The sequence below is a fragment of the Eptesicus fuscus genome, chromosome 9 (assembly GCF_027574615.1).
Source record: "Eptesicus fuscus isolate TK198812 chromosome 9, DD_ASM_mEF_20220401, whole genome shotgun sequence".
Classification (NCBI taxonomy): Eukaryota; Metazoa; Chordata; class Mammalia; order Chiroptera; family Vespertilionidae; genus Eptesicus; species Eptesicus fuscus.
In genome coordinates, this window is record NC_072481.1 from 56,314,513 (window position 1) to 56,334,254 (window position 19,742).

Sequence of the window (19,742 nt, forward strand, 5' to 3'; positions counted from 1 at the left end):
TTTTCAACTCTGTCTTCTAATTCACTGATTCGATCCTCAGCTTCCCCTAATCTGCTGTGTATTCCTTCCAATGTGTTCTTTATTTGTATTATGTCATTCTTTATCTCAGACTGTTCTTTTTTCATAGTTACTATATCCTTTTTCATACTGTTGAGCATTTTTAACATCATTACTCTGAACTCTGTTTCAGATAAATTTCTTTTTTTAAAAAAAATAGAACAACCTCTTTTATTTTATTTTTTTCCAATTTTTAAAAAATTTAATAAATCTTTATTGTTCAGATTATTACAATTGTTCTTCTTTTTTCCCCCTATAGCTCCCCTCCACCAGGTTCCTACCCCACCCTCTGCCCTTTCCTCCCCTCCACTGTCCTCATCCATAGGTGTACGCTTTTTGTCCAGTCTCTTCCTGCACTCCCCACTCCCCTATTTCCCCCGAGAATTGTCAGTCCACTCCCTTTCTATGCCCTTGATTCTATTATATTCACCAGTTAATATTGTTCATCAGATTTTTTATTCCCTTGGTTTTTAGATTCACTTGTTGGTAGATATGTATTTGTTGTTCATAATTTTTATCTTTATCTTTTTCTTCTTCTTCCTCTTCTTAAAGAATACCTTTCAGCATTTCATATAATTCTGGTTTGGTGGTGATGAACTCCTTTAGCTTTTTCTTATCTGTGAAGCTCTTTATCTGCCCTTCGATTCTGAATGATAGCTTTGCTGGGTAGAGTAATCTTGGTTGTAGTTTCTTGCTATTCATCACTTTGAATATTTCTTGCCATTCCCATCTGGCCTGTATAGTTTCTGTTGAGAAATCAGCTGACAATCATATGGGTGCTCCCTTGTAGGTAACTAACTGCTTTTCTCTTGCTGCTTTTAATATTCTCTCTTTGTCTTTTGCTCTTTGCATTTTAATTATGATGTGTCTTGGTGTGGTCCTCTTTGGTTTCCTTTTGTTTGGGGTTCTGTGCACTTCCTGGACTTGTAAGTCTATTTCACCAGGGGGGGAAGTTTTCTGTCATTATTTCTTCAAATAGGTTTTTTTTTTTTTTTTTTTTTCTTTTTTTTTTTTCTTTCTTTTTTTTTTCTTTTTTTTTTTCTTCTTTTTTTTTTTCAAATAGGTTTTCAATATCTTGCTCTCTCTCTTCTTCTGGGACCCCCATAATTCTGATGTTGGTATGCTTGAAGTTATCCCAGAGGCTTCTTACACTATCTTCATATTTTTGGATTCTTTTTTCTTTTTGCTTTTCCGGAGGAGTGTTTTTTGCTTCTTTGTATTCCCAATCTTTGACTTGATTCTTGCGATCCTCTAATCTGCTTTTAAGTCTCTGTATAATATTTTTTATTTCAGTCAGTGTATGCTTAATTTCTAGTTGATCCTTTTTCATATCCTCGAGGGTCTCATTACATTTAACGGCCTTTTCTACGAAATTCTTGAAAAACCTTACAACCATGGTTTTGAATTCTATATCCAGTCTTTTGCTTTCCTCCATTTCCTTCATTTGTGACCTGCCTCTTTGTCTCCGCATTTCAGCTGCTTCCCTGAGTTGATGGAGTGGCTTTGTGTGCTAGGTGTCCTAGCAGGGCCCAGTGGCTCAGTCTCCCCAGTTACCTGAGGTGGACACTCTTGGTGTGCCCCTTTGTGGGCTGTGTGTGCAGTCTTGTTGTAGATAAGCCTAGATTGTCGTTAGTATCACTGGGGGGAGTTGACCTCCAGGCCAATTGGCTGTGAGGATCAGCTGTGTCTCCGCTGGGAGAGCTTCTGTGCTCAGCTTGGATGGGGCGGAGTCTCAGGGTGTGGCAGACAGCCTTGGTTTCCCGTCAGCCCCACCCTAAGAGGCCCCTGTGTCTCAGTGTTCTGCTGCAATGGCCGCACGCACCTCTGAGAGAAGGCTGCTCTCAAGTTTCGCCCGATGCCACGCAGTCCAGTTTCTCCCCGAATGAGTCTGGGTACTGGAACTGGAGTTCAGTGCAGTCGGGAGGTTTTGTTTCCCTCCCGAACGAGGAAGCTAGCCACACGCTTGCTGCCCACCCTCTCCGTGCGCTGCGAGTAAGCCAGCCGCGTATTCAGCCGCCCCCCCTTTCCTCGCGCGCTCGGATCTCCACACCTCTGCCCTCCACAGCTCCTCTGAGTCTCAGTGTCCTTTTCTCTTTCCTTCTTGTTGTAGAATTTCCACCCAGCCAGCTTTCTGGTGGTTCTGGACGATGTCCACTCTGTCTTCCAGTTGCAGTTTTGAAATTGTTGTGCGAGGCAGCAGTATAGGTGTTTACCTATGCCGCCATCTTGGTTTCTTTCTGTTTCAGATAAATTTCTTTGCTTCATTTATCTCTTCTTCTGGAGAATTTGCTAATTCTTTCATTTGGGGGTTGTTTCTTTGTTTCCTCATTTTGGTGGTCTGTTTGGGTTTGTGACTATGTTTTAGGTTGATCCTCTATACCTCTCAATCTCTAGTGCCGGACAGTGTTAAAGGCTGTTTCTAATTGGATCAGACAAAGACTCAAAGCCTCCAGAGACCGCCTCAGTCTACAGACTAATAGGATTCCGACTTGAATTGCCTCCAGGCAATCATCCTTAGGTGTGGTGAGAGGATTTTTTTCAACAGGATGGGGCAGTTGCTTCTGCCTGGAGGCTAATTGTTACTTTTAATCTCTTAAGTGGCCTCAGGGCAAGGTGTTTTCCAATAGGGTGTGTCGACTGTCTTCCCCCCAGGCAAGGCAGATGTCTATGTGGGAAAGATGTCCTCAGGCAGCAGATGACTCAGCCCAGGAAACTTGGGGTGTCTGCCTTCTAAGCTTTATCCTGGGAGTCCCTGCTCTCACAGCTCCAGTCCACTTCACCCTCCCTCTGCTGAAGCACAAGGTGGGTGGCTCCACAGGGAATTTTTGTGCATTGGCCCTTTAAGATGGTGCCTGAACTTTCAGCTGCCACTTCCTGGCAGACAGCATCCCATTGCTTTTCATAGCTAGACTAGAGGCCCAGTGCATGATTGAATCATGCACGTGTAGGGTCCCCTACACGCTTTCGCTTTCGATCACGGGGGAGCTGGGTGCCTGAGCGGACAGGCACCCAGCTCCCACACTTTTGCTTTTGATCGCTGGTGTACCAGGCCTTTCAGAAGCCTCCAGCGCAGGGGAGGCTTCTGAAAGGCCTGGTGCCTGAGTGGACAGGCACCCAGCTCCCACGCTTTTGTTTTCGATCGCAGGGGAGCTGGGTGCCTGGGTGGACAGGCATTCAGCTCTCCCGCTTTTGATGGTCCGCGGTGGGACGTGAGCTCGCTGCCCCAGAGGCCCCTTCTGTGCCGCAGCACAGCCATGGCGCAGACGCTGAGCTCGAGCTGCCGCTGGCGACACAAGCTCAGCGTCCCACCGGCCCAATCGGCCACCCCGGCCACCCCAAGTCCCACCCCCCCACGCCTCCTGGCCAATCGCGGGCATAGCGAAGGTACGGTCAATTTGCATATTTGTCTATTATTAGGTAGGATGTTATGTCGGTACTCTCCTCAGTTTGGTGCTCTCTGCTGAGGAGCCCAGCTTCGGGGTTAGATCCCAGAGTTCTCAGTGGCACTCCCCCCAACAGCTGAGATATCTCTCCGGGACTTCAGTTGCTGTCTGTGGGTGCCTGGCCAGCCCTTTCACGCCTCCACCCCTCCTATCAGTCTTTATGTGGTCTTCACCTTCGGTCTTTGGGTATCAGGGTTCTCTCCTGTGAGTTTTCCATTGATTATTCGGGAAGCCTATTTCAGTTGTAATTCCAGCTTGTTCCTGGGAGCATGTCTGTGCAGCCATTTTTAATCCATTTTATTTTATCTGCTCCATTCTTAAATGCCTAAAAAATATAACAAATTTTTAAAAGCTATTCTATGGCAGGAACAACTAGATCAAAGGCCTGCAAGCTTTCAGTTCCTCTGTGAAACTGAGCAGGATAATGAAGTACATATATGGCCATGCTATAATTTGGACTTCTGTGTCAGAGAAGTGCCTCTGTTTTGAATTTTCTCTACTGGAAGTTGAAGCTATTCTTGACAAGGAGGTAGAAAAAGGGAATCTTATGATAATATTGTGAGTAACAAGACTTTAGAATACTTTACTATACTTGCCTCGGTGACCGAGGGAGGCCCCTACCAGGTCTGTGAACCCAGATTTCTGCCCTTTTAAGAATGCCTAAAGTTCAACAGGGGGTTGGGGCATCCGTGGGGAGGGGTGTGGGATGGGAATGGGGGGATGAGGACAAATATGTGACACCTTAATCAATAAAGAAATTTAAAAAAAAAAAGAATGCCTAAATCAGGGTCATGACAATGGGAGTGGAATGAAGGGGACAGGGCCTACAGAACTTGGTAACTGAATATGAGAGGTTTGTGGGGGAGAGGTTAAAGATGACTTTTTGTTTTCTATTTGAGAAATTATGGGGATGGAAGTTCGTACTACTAGTAAATTTAGGAGGAAGAAGAGTTCTTGTTGTACTTTTTTGATATAATGTTTGAGATGCCAGAAGAGCCAGGTGGAGTCACCAGGTAGGCAGATGAAAATGTGGGTTTAGATTTCTCAAAATAGGACAGATTTGGAGTTACAGATTTGGAAGTTATCTGCACAGAGGTGACTGAAATGCTTGGCTCAGTGAACCTTGTTAGAGAAGGGAAGATGGGTAGAGGCTTTTTAATTTTAGTTATCAATTAGAGAATGTGTGATAAATTTTAAATGGAAAATAAGCTATTGTAAAAAATAATATAAACAGAGCCACTTTAAAATGTAGTCAGAACTGCTATCCCAGAGGAACTGCCTTGCAAGTCTTATTGTACCTCAAATCTTTGGAATGTAAAACCACGGTAAAATAACTTTTTTTTACTAGGCCTAAAGCAGCATTCTGCCCCAAATAACTGCAAAGATAACAAGAAATCAGAAACATTATGACTACCCTGACTAATGACTGCCAGATGGAAAATGAAAAACATGGTTTAGAATTAGCATCACTATTTTAGTTTGTCTGCACTTACAGAAATGCCTTCCTTCATTGAGTAGTTGGCCCCCTTTCTTCCGCATAAATACCCCTGGCCTTTCTTTCCTTCTCAGAACACTGATAGGACTTCTGCCTGAATCAGTGCTGCCGGAGTTACTTATGGATCTCTAATAAATGTTTGTTGCCTCTCACTTTACCCTTTTATTTTTGGGTTAACACTAGATATCTCAAATCAAATTAGGTGTGGATAACATTTATAAGTAAATACTTAATAAACCAATGAACTATAAAAAACTGCTTGATTTTTTATGGAAATAACTGATTTATGTTAAAAATATTGTTCTACTTGTGTATTTTTGAGCAAATAAAGACTCAGAATTTTTAGGGTCCTAATGACTCCTAAATTTGATTAAATAAATCAGATTTATTTCTTCAAATAGAAATAATATGGATTGTTTTTGCCAGAAATAGGATTTATATAAATAATTTATAAATATAAAAAGTTACAAAATACTATGAAAAAAAGATTTTGAAGTAACTTTTATCCATCTTAATTTTAGGTCCAGAGTGTCAATTCTTGTCATAGCTGTGCTTGTGGCAATTCTAATTCCTGGGACAAAACAGATGAAGATGATATTAAACTTGTTAACATTCCTGTGACTACTCCTGAGAACTTATACTTGATGGGTAGGAATAACATAATAAAGTTTTAAGATATATTTCTTTAATGTGAAACTAACGAACTATGAATGGTTCTAAGGGAAACAACTATAATTTTAAAATGTTCTTATATCTACTGAATCTAGTGTGTATAACACAATCTATTGTATTAGTTTCCTGAGGGTGCTGTAACAAATTACCATTGGTGGCTTACAACAGCAGAAATTTATTATTTCAGAGTCCTTGAAGCGAGAAGTCTGAAATCTTGAATCATTGGGTTGAAATCAAGGTATCATTAGGGCCATGCTCCCTCTGGAGGCTTAGGAGAGAATCTGTTTCTTGTCTTCTAGTTTCTAGTAGCTTCTGGCTTGTGGCCTCTTGATTTAAGTTCCTGCCTTTCTCTTCATTTACCTTTCTACCTAGCTATCATTGGTTTTCTTCTTCTATCCAGAGAAGATTTTAAATAGAAAGAGGCCTGTGTTTTACATCTCTTGGCTTGACCATGAGCATGTCTAGAAAGTCTCACTGGATCTCAGAAAGAGAACCAGAGCATGCTTTTCTTCTCTACTCTATTTCAGGCTATATTCCTTTTAATGAAAGGAAATTCATATTAACTAGAAAACACAACCAAAAACCCTTGATGTAGCTCCCAGCCAGTGAACAGTAAAGGAGATGATGACTTGTCAGGACTGTGTGCCTCTGAGTGCACTCTGATCATCTCCAGTAGTATCACAGTAGGTACTCCTGCCTGGGGGGAAAGGTGTAAGAGTAGTTCTTTTGCCACCTTTTCCAAACATCTTCAGAGCATTGAGCTCACTATGCTTCTAGATTACTCTGTGTCTAGTAAACCTACCTCACAGCTTCTCTTGGAATATTGAAAAGAAATAGAGAAGCGGATAGGAGTCTGAGTATCATAGAATCAGGATTGGTAAGAGCCCTGTGGATCACCTGATCCCCCACCTGTTGTTTCAATGCCCTTTACAAGACTGATGACGTAAAAAAAAGATTGGTGACATATTTGAATTTCTGTTACAAAACGGATGATATATGATAGTTTGGGTCATGTTCCTCAGTGAGACAACGCTGTTGTTAGATCATTCTTCCTTATGTTTAACCAAAATAACCAGATGGCTAGAGAGTGGATGGAGTGAGGAAAGGCTGAAGGAATTAGAATTGTATGATTTGGAGAAACGAGAGTAGATAGTAATATACAGTCATTGACTTTTAAGTGCTTAAATTTGTTAGAAGGAAGCGGTAGGTAGTGATTCTTTGCTACAAAAAATAAAACAAGGCGGAAAGGCCTAAACTGCATTTATAGAACATGTTATTTTTTTAGAGTTGTAGGTTCTCCAGATAATTGAAGAAATTATCTTAGAGGAGAGGTATTCTTTAACTATCACATCTTAAAAACATCTTGAGAAAAAATTGCCCAGATTCTTAAACAGCATTAGAGATATTTTTCTTTTATATGTCTAGAAAAGTTAAAGTTTTGAAATATTTTTGTTTTGGTAAACCTTTTTCTTTTAATATGGAAAAAAGGGGCACATATTCACCCATTTTTTTCCACATCAGCAGGGATATGAAATTCCTAATTGAAATATCCTTTGTAGGTTCTTCCCATAGTTTTAACTCTAGCCCAGCAATTTTACCATCCAGATCCGCAAATTGGTATCTTATGCATTTAAGACATCATTTTGTGGAAAAAAGGATAGAAAATGCTGTATTCTAACTCCCATGCTATTATCTTTCTTCTAAGCTTTACTCTTTTCTTCTTCTTTTTTTAATATTCTTTTTTAACATTGAATTACTTTTCCTTTTAAAAAAACATATTTTTATTGATTTCAGAGAGGAAGGAAGAGGGAGAGAAAGAGATAGAAACATCAATGATAAGAGAGAATCATTGATTGGCTGCCCCCTGCGTGCCCTCTACTGGGGATCAAGCCTAAACCCAGGCATGTGCCCTTGACTGGAATTGAACCTGGGAACCTTCAGTCTGAAGGCTGATGCTCTATCCACTGAGCCAAATCACCTGGGGCTACTCTTTCCTTCTGAGAACCTTTATAAACTTGATAGCTTCTTATCAAATAGTTTATTTTACTTATTTATCAGTTTTCATTTTAACTCAGGGGTTATTTTGAAAGATAGTTGTGTGACTATAAAAATTTGCCGTTATTGTTAGACTTTCGATGAATTCAAGATATTGTTCTAGAAAAATCCTAAGCACCATATACATTTGAATTACATTTTTAAATTTCTCTCTGATTTTTGGTTGACTGGAACTACTGGAATACATTGGGAAATTAAGATTATACTATGAAATGATGTGAGCATAAAATTATTCTTTAGTGCCGAAATTACTGTCAGATTGTTTGTCATTGATGATAACGGTATGAAAACACTTGAGACCCCAGATGATTTTATTTTGGCATTGGTTTTGCTTACTTACAATTGTTCTGTTCTTAATTTTTAGGTATGGAATTGTTTGAAGAGGCATTGCGTCGATGGGAACAAGCTCTAACCTTTAGAAATAGACAGGCCGAAGATGAAGCCTGTAGCTCCATTAAATTGGGTGCAGGAGATGCCATTGCTGAAGAAAATGTAGATGTAAGTTAAGGGTGATTTATCATAGTATTGGAGGAATCAAACTACTTTTATTGTTGATTGAGTGCACTTGCTTTCTATGGTATTTAATAATAGAACTGCTTATTTTCTCCCCTAGGATTATTTGGGGCTATTTCTTATTGGGCTTTTTCTGTTCAGTTACTTGTTAAATCCCAAATTTGCAAATTATCATCAAGTTTCCTGATTTTCTAAGAATGTATAGAATTAAAGCAGATATGATTTCTAAAGGAATTTGTGAATGTCTGTTTTGTGCTTTGGATTTAATTAAGTTCCATTATATTCATAGAACTCACATTGAGTTAGAGCTGGATTGGTACTTACTGATCATTTAGGCTAGTGATTCTCAAATTTGGGCATGCATCAGAATCATCTGAAAGGCTTGTGAAAACACAGATTTGAGAACCCCACCCCTACGGTTAAAATATATTTTTTTAATGTTTTTTATTAATATCAGAGTGAGGAAGGGAGAAGGATAGAAACATCAGTGATGAGAGAGATTCATTGATCAGTTGCCTCCTGCACACTCCATATTGGGGATTGAACCCATAACCCAGGGATGTGCCCTGACTGGAGTTGAACTGTGACCTCCTGGTTCATGGGTCAATGCTCAACCACAGAGCCACACCAGCCAGGCCCAGGGTTTTAATTCAGTGGGGCTGAGGTAGGTCCTGAGAATTTGCATTTCTAACAAGTTCCCAGATAATGTTGATGCTGCTGGTCCAGGGACCTTACTTTGAGAATCGCTGATCTAATGCAACACAATTTCACAAAGACTTTGAGTCTCTGAGAACTGAGGTGAGTTAGCCAGAGGCACAGCTAGAACCCAGGCCTCCTGACTTCTGTCACAGTATTCTTACCACCCAACAGCAGTTTTTTATATCCCACACTTCCCTGTCTTTCATTTAAAAGTGGGAAATGTTTCTGAGTTCAACATTAAAATATAATTTTGCTGTTTTACTTTTTCTCTCTTTGTAGGATATTATTAGCACTGAATTTATCCATAAGCTTGAATCTCTGCTGCAAAGAGCATATCGTCTCCAAGAGGAGTTTGAAGCTACGCTGGGGGCATCAGATCCTAATTCTCTTGCTAATGATTTTGGTAAGATGGATATTTTACATGGTTTTTATTAAATGTGTGGTTTTATTTTTTATATTCTTGTAATCATTTAACTATATTAATATGGTTACATATTTTTTATGAAATAGCAAAGAGCAAAAATGTCCTATCATATTTATTGTTTTTTCTTTCAGTTTTATTTTTCAAGTGAACTTAATGGCTTTAAGATATAAATTCAAGTCTTAGCTGGTGTGGCTCAGTTGGTTGGAGTGTTGTTCCATGCACTGGAAGGTCTCGGGTTCAATTCCCAGTCAGGTTGTGAATGGGAGGCAACAGATCGATGTATCTCTCACATCCATGTTTTTCTTGCTCTCTCCCTCTCCTCCTTCCTTCCTCTCTAAAGTCAAATATTTTTTAAAAGATATAAATTCAAGTACTGGTAGTAGGAAGGATTGTGACATTATTTTAAAATTATTATTCTAAGTGAAAGAATCCCAGTTAAAGTGCTAGAGAGAGGAAAAAGATAAACAATAATATAAAAATTGGACGTAAACACCCCAGAAATGTGCATGTCAATCATTGCACACATTTAAAATATTTTTAAGTAATTATATTTCTTGGACTCCGTTATAATTGCAGGCTAGATTTTGGTGTAAGTAGTCATTACATATATTATTATATACTATTGCCTTTGTTTCCTATTTTAAAGAACGTTGAAGAGACTTCTTTTTGTGTGTGTGGTTTTTTTTTAAAGAGACTTCTTAAGTAAAGTCTTCCAAAGGAAAAATGATTATAGCCCTAACCGGTCTGGCTCAGTGGATAGAGCATCGGCCTGCGGACTCAAGGGTCCCAGGTTCGATTCCGGTCAAGGGCATGTACCGTGGTTGCGGGCACTTCCCCAGTAGGGGATGTGCAGGAGGCAGCTGATGGATGTTTCTCTCTCATCGATGTTTCTAACTCTCTCTCCCTTTCCCTTCCTCTCTGTAAAAAATCAATAAAAAATATTTTTTAAAAGAAAAAATGATTATAATTGCTTCCTGAATTTCTGTAAATGCTCCAAAAAATGAAATGAGACAAAATTATATTACATCCCTTTTTGTTAAAAATAATTTGAGTCTTTTTATTGAGGAGGATTGTTGTATTCTAGTAAAATTAAATACAAAAAATAGTTAAGGAGTGTTAAGTTTTCAACATTTATTTCTGAAGGTAAAGTACTGAAAGTGGCTGCATTTTGAATTGTTTACGTGTCTATGTATTTTGAATTTAGGTAAAAGATTTCATTTGTACAGGCATAGGGGAATGGGCAGTTTTCATGCCCTCCAGACACCTGGATGTGTTCACCAACCTGGAAGCTCTCTGAACTCTGTAGTGAGCATTCTGGAGGCTTCACTGGAGGCTCCATTGACTAAATCATTGTCACTGGATGATTAATGTCATCTCCAGCCCCACTCCCCTCGGGTCAGGGGTGGAGCGTAAAGTTCCAACCTTCTAATCACAGGTTGGTTCCCTTGGATTTATCGCCCTTTCTCCAAGAGTCACCTAATTAGCATAAATTCTCCTATGGGTTGAAAGGGGTTTATTATAAATAATAAAAGATGCTCCTGTAACCTCATCACTCAGGAAATTCCAAGGATTTTAGGAGCTCTGTGTCAGGAACCTGATAAATATATATTATATATCACAACATCACATTGAAAGTGGACAGGGTCAGAGTCAAGAGATCTGAGACATGACACTTTCAAGTTACCTTAGGTCCCAAGAATCATTATTAAAAATTAAAAAAAAATTTTTTTTATTACAGTTGACAACAATATTATATTAGCTTCACCAAGAGTTATTAAGACACTTTGTTGTTCATGCAGGTATAAATTAAACTGATTCTACTTTCACATTTTTTATCTTGATTGTAAAGATATCTTAGGATACTTCATGATATATCGTACTAAAATATATGTGTATTTATCTACTTAGCTAGTAATTTAGGAAAATGTAAAAAATTTTTTGAAAAAGAGTTTTAATATAAATTGTCATTTTATTTGGAAATATTGCCAATGCTGAGCTTTTCTGCAGGTAAGATATTTGCCCTAAGTATTCATAGCTGGTTTTATACTCCTTGCAAATCATCTTAGTTTTGGAAGGCACACGGGTCAGGTCTTATTGACAAAGTTAGAGCCTCAGCAAAACTTATTTCACTAATTTGTAATTCAAAATATAAACAGGATAGCCTGGCCGGCATGGCTCAGTGGTTGAGCATCAACCTAGGAACCAGGAGGTCATGGTTCAACTCCTGGTCGGAGCATATGCCTGATTTCAGGCTTGATGCCCAGTGTGGGGCGTGCAGAAGGCAGTCGATCGATGATTCTCTCATCATTGATGTTTCTGTCTCTGTCTCCCTCTCCCTTCCTCTCTGAAATCAATAAAAATATATTTTAGCCCTAGCTGGTTTGGTTCAGTGTATAGAGCGTTAGCCTGTGGCCTATAACAGGCACTGACCACCAGGGGGCAGACACTCAACACAGCAGCTGCCCCCAGCCCTCAGGCCCCAGGCCAGCTAAGGCAGGTGTGAGTGAGCCCCCCACCCCCACCTCCACCCACCGATCACCCTTCTGGTCACCCTGCAGAGGGAGGCAACCAGTGGCGGCGGCAGGGGGTGGGCCCGGCAAGTGATGCCTCCAGACCGGCCAAGGCAGGTGCTAGCAGGGCCCCCTGATCGACCCTCTGGTCACTCCGCAGATCAGCCCTGATTGCCAGCCAGGCCTAGGGACCCTACCCATGTACGAATTTCGTGCACTGGGCCTCTAGTATTTCAATAAAGCTATTACAAAACAAAACAAAATTAAAAAGTAATGTTTTCTACCAGGAAAAAGAAAGCTGTTAAAAATAGAGTATGGCCCTAGCTGATTTAGCTCAGTGGATATAGCGTCAGCCTGCAGACTGAAGGGTCCCGGGTTCGATTCCCGTTCAGGGCATATGCCTAGGTTGCGGGCTCGATCCTCAGTAGGGGGCATGCAGGAAGCAGCCAATCAATGATTCTCTCTCAACATTGATGTTTCTATCTCTCCCTCTCCCTTCCTCTCTGAAATCAATAAAAAAAGAAACATAGAGTATGATCCTGTTAAGCTACTTTTAAGTAAGCATATTTTTTTGTGAATTTGAAACAGTGCAAAATAGCACTTAATGCTAAAAATTTTAAATAATGCTAATCCCAAAAATTAAGAAGAAAAAAAAAAAGATCAAGAATCACTTTGTTTCAAAGCTGGTAGGACTGGTGAATTAAAAACCATGTTTACTCTAGGTGGTACCACTTTAACTGGTAACCAGAAATACTGAGCATCCTTTGTCACTATCCTGTGAACCATTCTGTTGTGTACTAGTACGTGCATGGGAACTTCTGCACGTGGTCTTGGTGACTGTTTTGCTATTATTTTTACTCCTAATGTTAAATTAAGAATCTCTGGCATCCTGGCTCTAAAATCACAACCATTCTAATACACTCCTAACCAAGCTGTTATTTGTGTTAAAATAGGAAATATTTTTGATATTTTGGAAGTAAGTGAAAGTGATATAGAACTTTACCTTACTACAAATACTTTATGTTTTTAAAGCATTCTTAAAAACAGATTTTATTATAGTCATTTATTATGCTTTAAAGCTATCCTTGAAAAAGAAATACAGTACAATACTTGTAATGTATTGCAACCTGTCTTTACATTTATTTCTGTAGGAAAAAAGCTTTGAAATTAGCAGGGTTTGAATTGTATTGTAAGACATAAATCCCTTGCATAAAAAGTAACCACCCTGTATTCACTAATTGATCTTTCACATGTTCTGTACTGGTATTCCCTTAACCATTCTGAATTAGTGAATAATTATTATTGGATATATTTCTATATTTGGTCTTACACACCAAAAGTTTACTCTTGGCTTAAACAATAGGTATTCTATTTATCTTATCATAAAGTGAAAAGAAATTTGAGTTATTTTTCTTTCCTTATGAGACTTTAGTGTTAAATGGGAGGTGTTGAAATCACTAGAGGGCAGCACATTTTATCTACATATTAGATGCCTGTGACTCATAACTGCCATTCTGTCTGCTCTAAGCCTTGGAAGTTAAATTTAGGTCACCATTCTTTTTCTGGCATGTTTTATATACACCTGCTACTGTAACTCAGAGTGAGACAGAGTGTGGAGGTTATGCACACAGACTTGACCTAGCGTTGGTGTGAATTTCCATTAGTGTGCAAGTTCTAGCTAACAGCATCTAGAAGTGTTGTGTTTAATTGTAGTTTCTGTTTTTCAGTGAATTGTTAAATTGCAGTTGTTAATTTATAATTTTGTTATTGTAGTTTTTGAAGGCTCAACCCAAAAATTCCAATATGATAAACAGTATGCTCAGTGGTTAAAGAAGGTGTGGCATTAGAATTAAACAAACATGGGTTGAAATTCTGCCTCTATCACTCTTATTGGCTATGAAACCTAAGCAAGCCTTGACCTCTCTTAGACTTGGCTTCTTTTGCTATAAGATGCAGCAGTGTATTAGGATCAACTTTATAAAATTATGAAGATTAAATGAGATAATGTGTGTCATATTTTAGTATTGGCACTTGTTCTCTATTTATATTGACACTTGTTCTCTATTTATATTGCAGTTATATTCTAGAATATATATTGCAGCTATATTATAGAATTTCTATAAGGCCTGTTCTAAGATTATTTTTAAATTACCTGATTATACGTAGATGGATATCACATGTTCATAATTTGTTTTACAGTGATATTATTCAATTATATTCTGTAGACAACATTCATTTTTCTGGGAATTTATTGATTTTTCTCATATTATAGTAGTAACAAATTTGCATTTCCTGAAACAAAGTATTTAAGCCATGTTTAAAATTATTTATTCAAGAAAGTAAATTGGATGCATGTTATAAATCCATTTTTTCTCTGTGTTAGAAAAGAAAACCATCATCTGAAGGACTGATACTTTGCAAAAGTATATATTCTATATGTAGCTAAGACTATTTATTATCTTTCCTTAATTCCTGATCTTGCCATATGGAGAGGAGGAAAAAAAAAAGATAATGGGTATACTCCTTACCAGCACATCCAATTATTTAGCAAATTATGTTGATTCTGCCTCCATAATATAGCTCTCATTCATTCTCTTTCCTCTGCAGCCTCATTATGTTTTGCTTCGGTTGAATAATTTCCTAACTGGGTTCCTGCCTCCAGTCACTCCCCACTGGTACATCCGTATCTTGTTTTGGAGTTACCTTTTTGGTACAGAGCTCTCATCTTATTGCTACCAGGTTCTTAAACCACTTTTCTGACCTATTTGTTTTACTTTTTCCATGTAACCCAGCCATTTGAATAAGCTCTTTTCCAGAAGTAAAATTCTCTAAGATTTTAGTTACATAACCAACTTCAGGTTTTTAGTAAATTTTTCTTGTTTTTCTTTTTTACATTCTTTTGCTGTTTCATTGCATAATTCAACATGCTCTGAAACATTTTTTTCTGATAGAACACAACTCTCTTTGAAGTTACTTCCTCTGTGTACCCTTTGATTTTCTAGCCATAGGAAACTGCTCATACATTTCCTGTTCCATAATAATGCTATTTTTTGGTCTTATGGGTGCCATTTAAAGATTCATCAGTCTTTCTGGGTTCTGAATAAATTGAGAATGCAAAAAGACCCAGATATTGATTATAAAATAGTATTAACTTCATTTTTAACCTTTTTTTAAAAATATATTTTATTGATTTTCCACAGAGAGGAAGGGAGAGGGATAGAGAGTTAGAAACATCGATGAGAGAGAAACATCGATCAGCTGCCTCCTGCACACCCCCTACTGGGGATGTGCCCGCAACCAAGGTACATGCCCTTGACTGGAATCGAACCCGGGACCCTTCAGTCCGCAGGCCTACGCTCTATCCACCAAGCCAAAAAGGTTTCGGCAACCTTTTTTTTTTTTTTTTTTGCTGATGACTGTGTTAGACAATGTGTTAAGGCTTCCTACACTTTCTCCCTTGCCCTAAAAGAAATTATTTGGAGAAGTGGAGAGAATGCGGACCAAATTCTTAGTACACTTACTGGCCAGCTACATAAGCATTTCCTGCCTGCTTTATAAGCCCTGCTAGCACTTGTCCGGTTCAGCAGAGGGAGATCCAGCACAACAGTGATAGACCTTATTCTAGAAGACAAGAAAGAGAGAGAAAGAGATGCTGTGCACACCAAGAACCATGTAGGGAACACTACTATAGGGATGGAATTGATGGATTATCAGTTATGCTCTTTAGCTTTAGTAGATAGCATCAAACCATTCTCTAAAGTATTTGTACCAATTTAAACTTCCACCAGCAGTGTATGAGAGTTCCTTCTCATATCTTCATTTTGTTTAATGTCTCTCTGGTTGTACCAAGATTTTTAATTTTAATGTTACCATATTTATCAATCTTTCCTTTATGGTTTGTGCTTTTTGTATATTGTTTAGAAAGTATAAAGAGAATTCTTTTGTATTTTCTTTAGAAAGTTTTGCTTTTCATATTCAGATTTTTAATCTGCCAGGAGCTGTTTTTTTAAATGTATATTATTACTATTTTAAAAAATATATATTTTTATTGATTTTTTACAGAGAGAAAGGGAGAGGGATAGAGATCTAGAAACATCGATGAGAGAGAACCATCGACCAGCTGCCTCCTGCACACCCCCCACCGGGGATGTGCCCGCAACCAATGTACATGCCCTTGACCGGAATCGAACCTGGGACCTTTCAGTCCACAGACCGACGCTCTATCCACTGAGCCAAACCGGTTTCGGCTGATTACTATTTTTTTAAAACATTTAGATAACTGGTTGCCTCTGCACTATTCATTGAATAATATATCCTATTCTCATGGATTTGAAATGCCCCCGGTCATATGTCAGGTTGTCTTATATGTGCATCTTTAGTCTACTTGTTCCCTCATTGTCTTCACAGTGTCTTAATTACTGTCACTTTATATAGTTTTATGAGTCTTGACACCTGGCAGGGTGAGTCCATTCACTATGTTCTTTTTAAAGAATTGCCTTGGCTCTTCTTTGCCCTTGCTTTTCCATGTGAAGTTTAGGAGAGTTTGCCAAGTGTCAAGAATATCCCTCTTGGGATTTTGATTATTACATTGCATTTATAGGCCAGCTTGTAGGAGAATTTAGATTAATGTTTCCATCTATGATTATGGTGTGGTTCTTCATTTACTTAAATCGTTTATGTCTTTCATAATTTTAAATAATTTTCTCCATGGAGGTCTTATGTATTTTTATTCCTGGGTCCCTTATAGTTTTGTTATCATGGTATCATTTTAAAATTTACATTTTGTAATTTTTGTTGCTATCTAAAATGTTGGTATTTTCATTTAAAAATTATCAGCAACCCTTCTGATTGCCTATTAGTTCTGCCACCAGTAATTTATCATAGGTTCTTTTGGAATTTTTATCTAGACCACATGATAACATGTTTATTGTTTATTTCTTTTCTAACCCTTATGCTTCCTCACCAGCACCCCCACCCCCACTGACACTGTGCACTTTACCTGTGATAAGTAAGGGCTAAAACCCTTTCTGTAGGTTACTTCTGCTCTGATTGGCCAGTTACAACTTACTCTTTTGAAGCAGTTAGAAAGCAATATAGGTTGATATATACCTCTTAAAACTCAGTGCTCAAGCTCCCTCCACAAAGAAGAAGATCCTTCTTTTAAAGTTTCTTTTCCACCTCCATTCTTTCCTATACTTCTTAACTGAAGTGCCTGCAGCCTGTTTTGGGACATGTGGTTAATCTTTGGTTATCTACTGCTGTTTTTTGCTGAAATATATGAATATCTATGACTTCTTATAATTCACATGGAGATTCGTATATCATAGGTATCAGGCAAGAAGAAGAAAGGTACAGTACTGTTTTCTTCATCATTACATTATTTTTCATTTTAAGTAAATAATTTTGTATATTTTGAAAAGTGGCGATAAATGGGTGGTAGATTCACAAATGTTTGTTTTTGTATTTTGATTCAGTAAACATCTATGGTATATATGTAATTTTTGTACATATCAAATATTGCACAATAAAAGTACATTTATCTTTCATATTAAATAGAAATTTGTGTTATCTGAGTTATTTAGGTAAAAATTAGACTCTAGTTAGTTATAAACACTAGTGAGAGATTGGTAGAAAATGGATTAAAACCTAACACCAAGGAATGATTTATACTCTAGAAGAATTCTATTATCATTATACTAGTAGCCCGTTTGCACGAAGATTCGTGCAATAGACCTTCATTCACCTGGCTGCCTGCACCAGGGACCCAGGCCTTGGCTGTGGCCACCGCCTTCTGCCTTCTTTCAGGGTCGGGGCTTGGCCCTGGGCGGTGGCCTTGGGCTCTGCTGCACCCAGTGTCCCTGCTACCGATCACAGGAGCCGACCCCCAGTGGTTTCCTGCGATCGGCGCAGGCTCCCCGCCGGTGCCCAAGGCCGGGAAAGCCTCGGGCGGCTTTCCCAGCCTTGGGCTCCACCACACCCCAACGTCCCTGCAACGGTTTCCTGGTGGGCGTGGCTTGGGCGAAGCAAAGGTGTGGTCAATTTGCATATTTGTCTATTATAAGGTAAGATCATGTAGGGTATGCATTATTACATGGTTTGGTAGTTTACTTCAATATTAGTACATTCAGAAATTAAGATTATTCTTTACTCACTTTGGTTAGGCTATTAGGGCAGGACGAAATTGCTTAGTTTAATACCAGTGTAAAAATTTACCTGATTAACAACAAATGAAGCTTGCTCACAGTTTCTTGGGGACATTATTTAGTTGCTATGGTTTATATGAATAAAGTTCAGGCTTATTAATCTGCACTCTCATTAGATTTCTTCTAAAATTAATTTGGCTTCATAGTTTATATGCTTTTATTTTCTATAAAGAGAGTCGTATATATTTGCAACAGCAGTATTAGCAGGAAACTCTTTAAGGCATAACTTTAATAAATGTTGTTTTTTTGGCTGAAGCAAAGGACTCTGAAATTCTTTCATACTGATGTGTAGGAACAAATTTAGCCCTTAAAAACAAACCAGGAATTTTCATAGCTTAACAACATTGCTTTGCGTATTTCAGATATGGTTTTAGGCCTCTTTATGACCTCTTTTTTTTTTTTTTTTAAACAGAACGAACTCACAGACTCTTGGGTCTGGATTACTTAGCAAACATTTGATTGCCTAGTATATATCAAACATGGCATAAGACACTGGAGACAAGGATGGAGAAGATTTCATCCTTGCTTTTAGGCAACACACTATTTGGAGATAGTAAATAAGTATATAGCTCAGTGGATTTAATGCTATAATAATGTGTTTAGAAAGTGCTATGGAAACACCAAGGAAAAGCATATGGTTATTCATGGGGGCTCAAGGAAGGCTTCACAGGTGTGACACTTGAAGAAAGAAGGTCCACCAGGAAGACGATGGAGAAAAAGCCATTTCAAGCAGAGAAAACCACATGACAGTATATAACAGTCATTTTGATATCAAATGAAATGGGGGTCCTCTTCCCCACTGGGTGCTGCTGGGGTGGACATCTTATGATATCCCAAGAAAAAGAATTTCGTGAGACTTGAATGGGAGAACTAGTGATTTTTATTTGCATGGAATTAAATCCCTGCATTTCTAAGGCCCCATTTCCCTTAGTCCAGTCATGGAAGACACATAGCTGGGTTTCAGTAGAGCTAGAAGCAAAGGCAGTGTCCAGAGTTTCCTTTCCATGTTGGAGACAGGTCCAGTACAGCATCAGGCTAGTTGCAGTCCATTTGTCCATTGTGTGTGGGGTCCACATGGTATGGGCCACACGGGAGAATGCCAGGAAGCGAAGTGTGAGCCATGAGCCAAGCGTGCCAAGGGGAACCAAGAGAATCAAGAACATAAGAGAGCAAGCTTCTTTGTTTAGGGGGTTAAGTATCCCAAATTTCGTGGACTTGCAGTGGCCATGCCCATTCTGCCCAACCATCTCTCCCAGGTGTGACTGACAGACAGATATTTTCCCTACGTCATCCCAGCTTTATTGGGCATGCTTATATCTCCCCTTTGTCCAGTCCCCTCCCCCCAGTGTTAGGCGGGAATGTGCCTATCCCTGGCTTTCCCTTTGCTCCTTTCCTGTTATTAATAACTAGCTAATTACAACGGTATCAGTTTTATATGGCTTGGAAACACAATATATGTAGACTAGAGGCCCGGTGCACGAAATTCGTGCACGGGGGTGGGGGTGGACCCTCAGCCCAACCTGCACCCTCTCCAATCTGGGCCTAAACGGGCAGTCGGACATCCCTCTCACAATCCAGGACTGCTGGCTCCCAACTGCTCGCCTGCCTGCCTTCCTGATTGCCCCTAACCTCTTCTGCCTGCCAGCCTGATCACCCCCTAACCACTCCCCT

The 19,742-nt window shown here is 39.0% G+C and overlaps 1 protein-coding gene across 1 annotated transcript in view; it reads left to right on the forward strand.

The window, feature by feature from the left end:
• The window catches only part of MIGA1 (mitoguardin 1), an 88,115-nt gene that overhangs the window by 19,759 nt on the left and 48,614 nt on the right, over positions 1–19,742 (forward strand). The window contains exons 4-6 of the mRNA XM_054720739.1: positions 5,517–5,643; positions 8,087–8,220; positions 9,214–9,337. Coding sequence (XP_054576714.1) covers positions 5,517–5,643; positions 8,087–8,220; positions 9,214–9,337 — 385 coding nt within the window. The remainder of the gene's footprint in view (positions 1–5,516; positions 5,644–8,086; positions 8,221–9,213; positions 9,338–19,742) is intronic.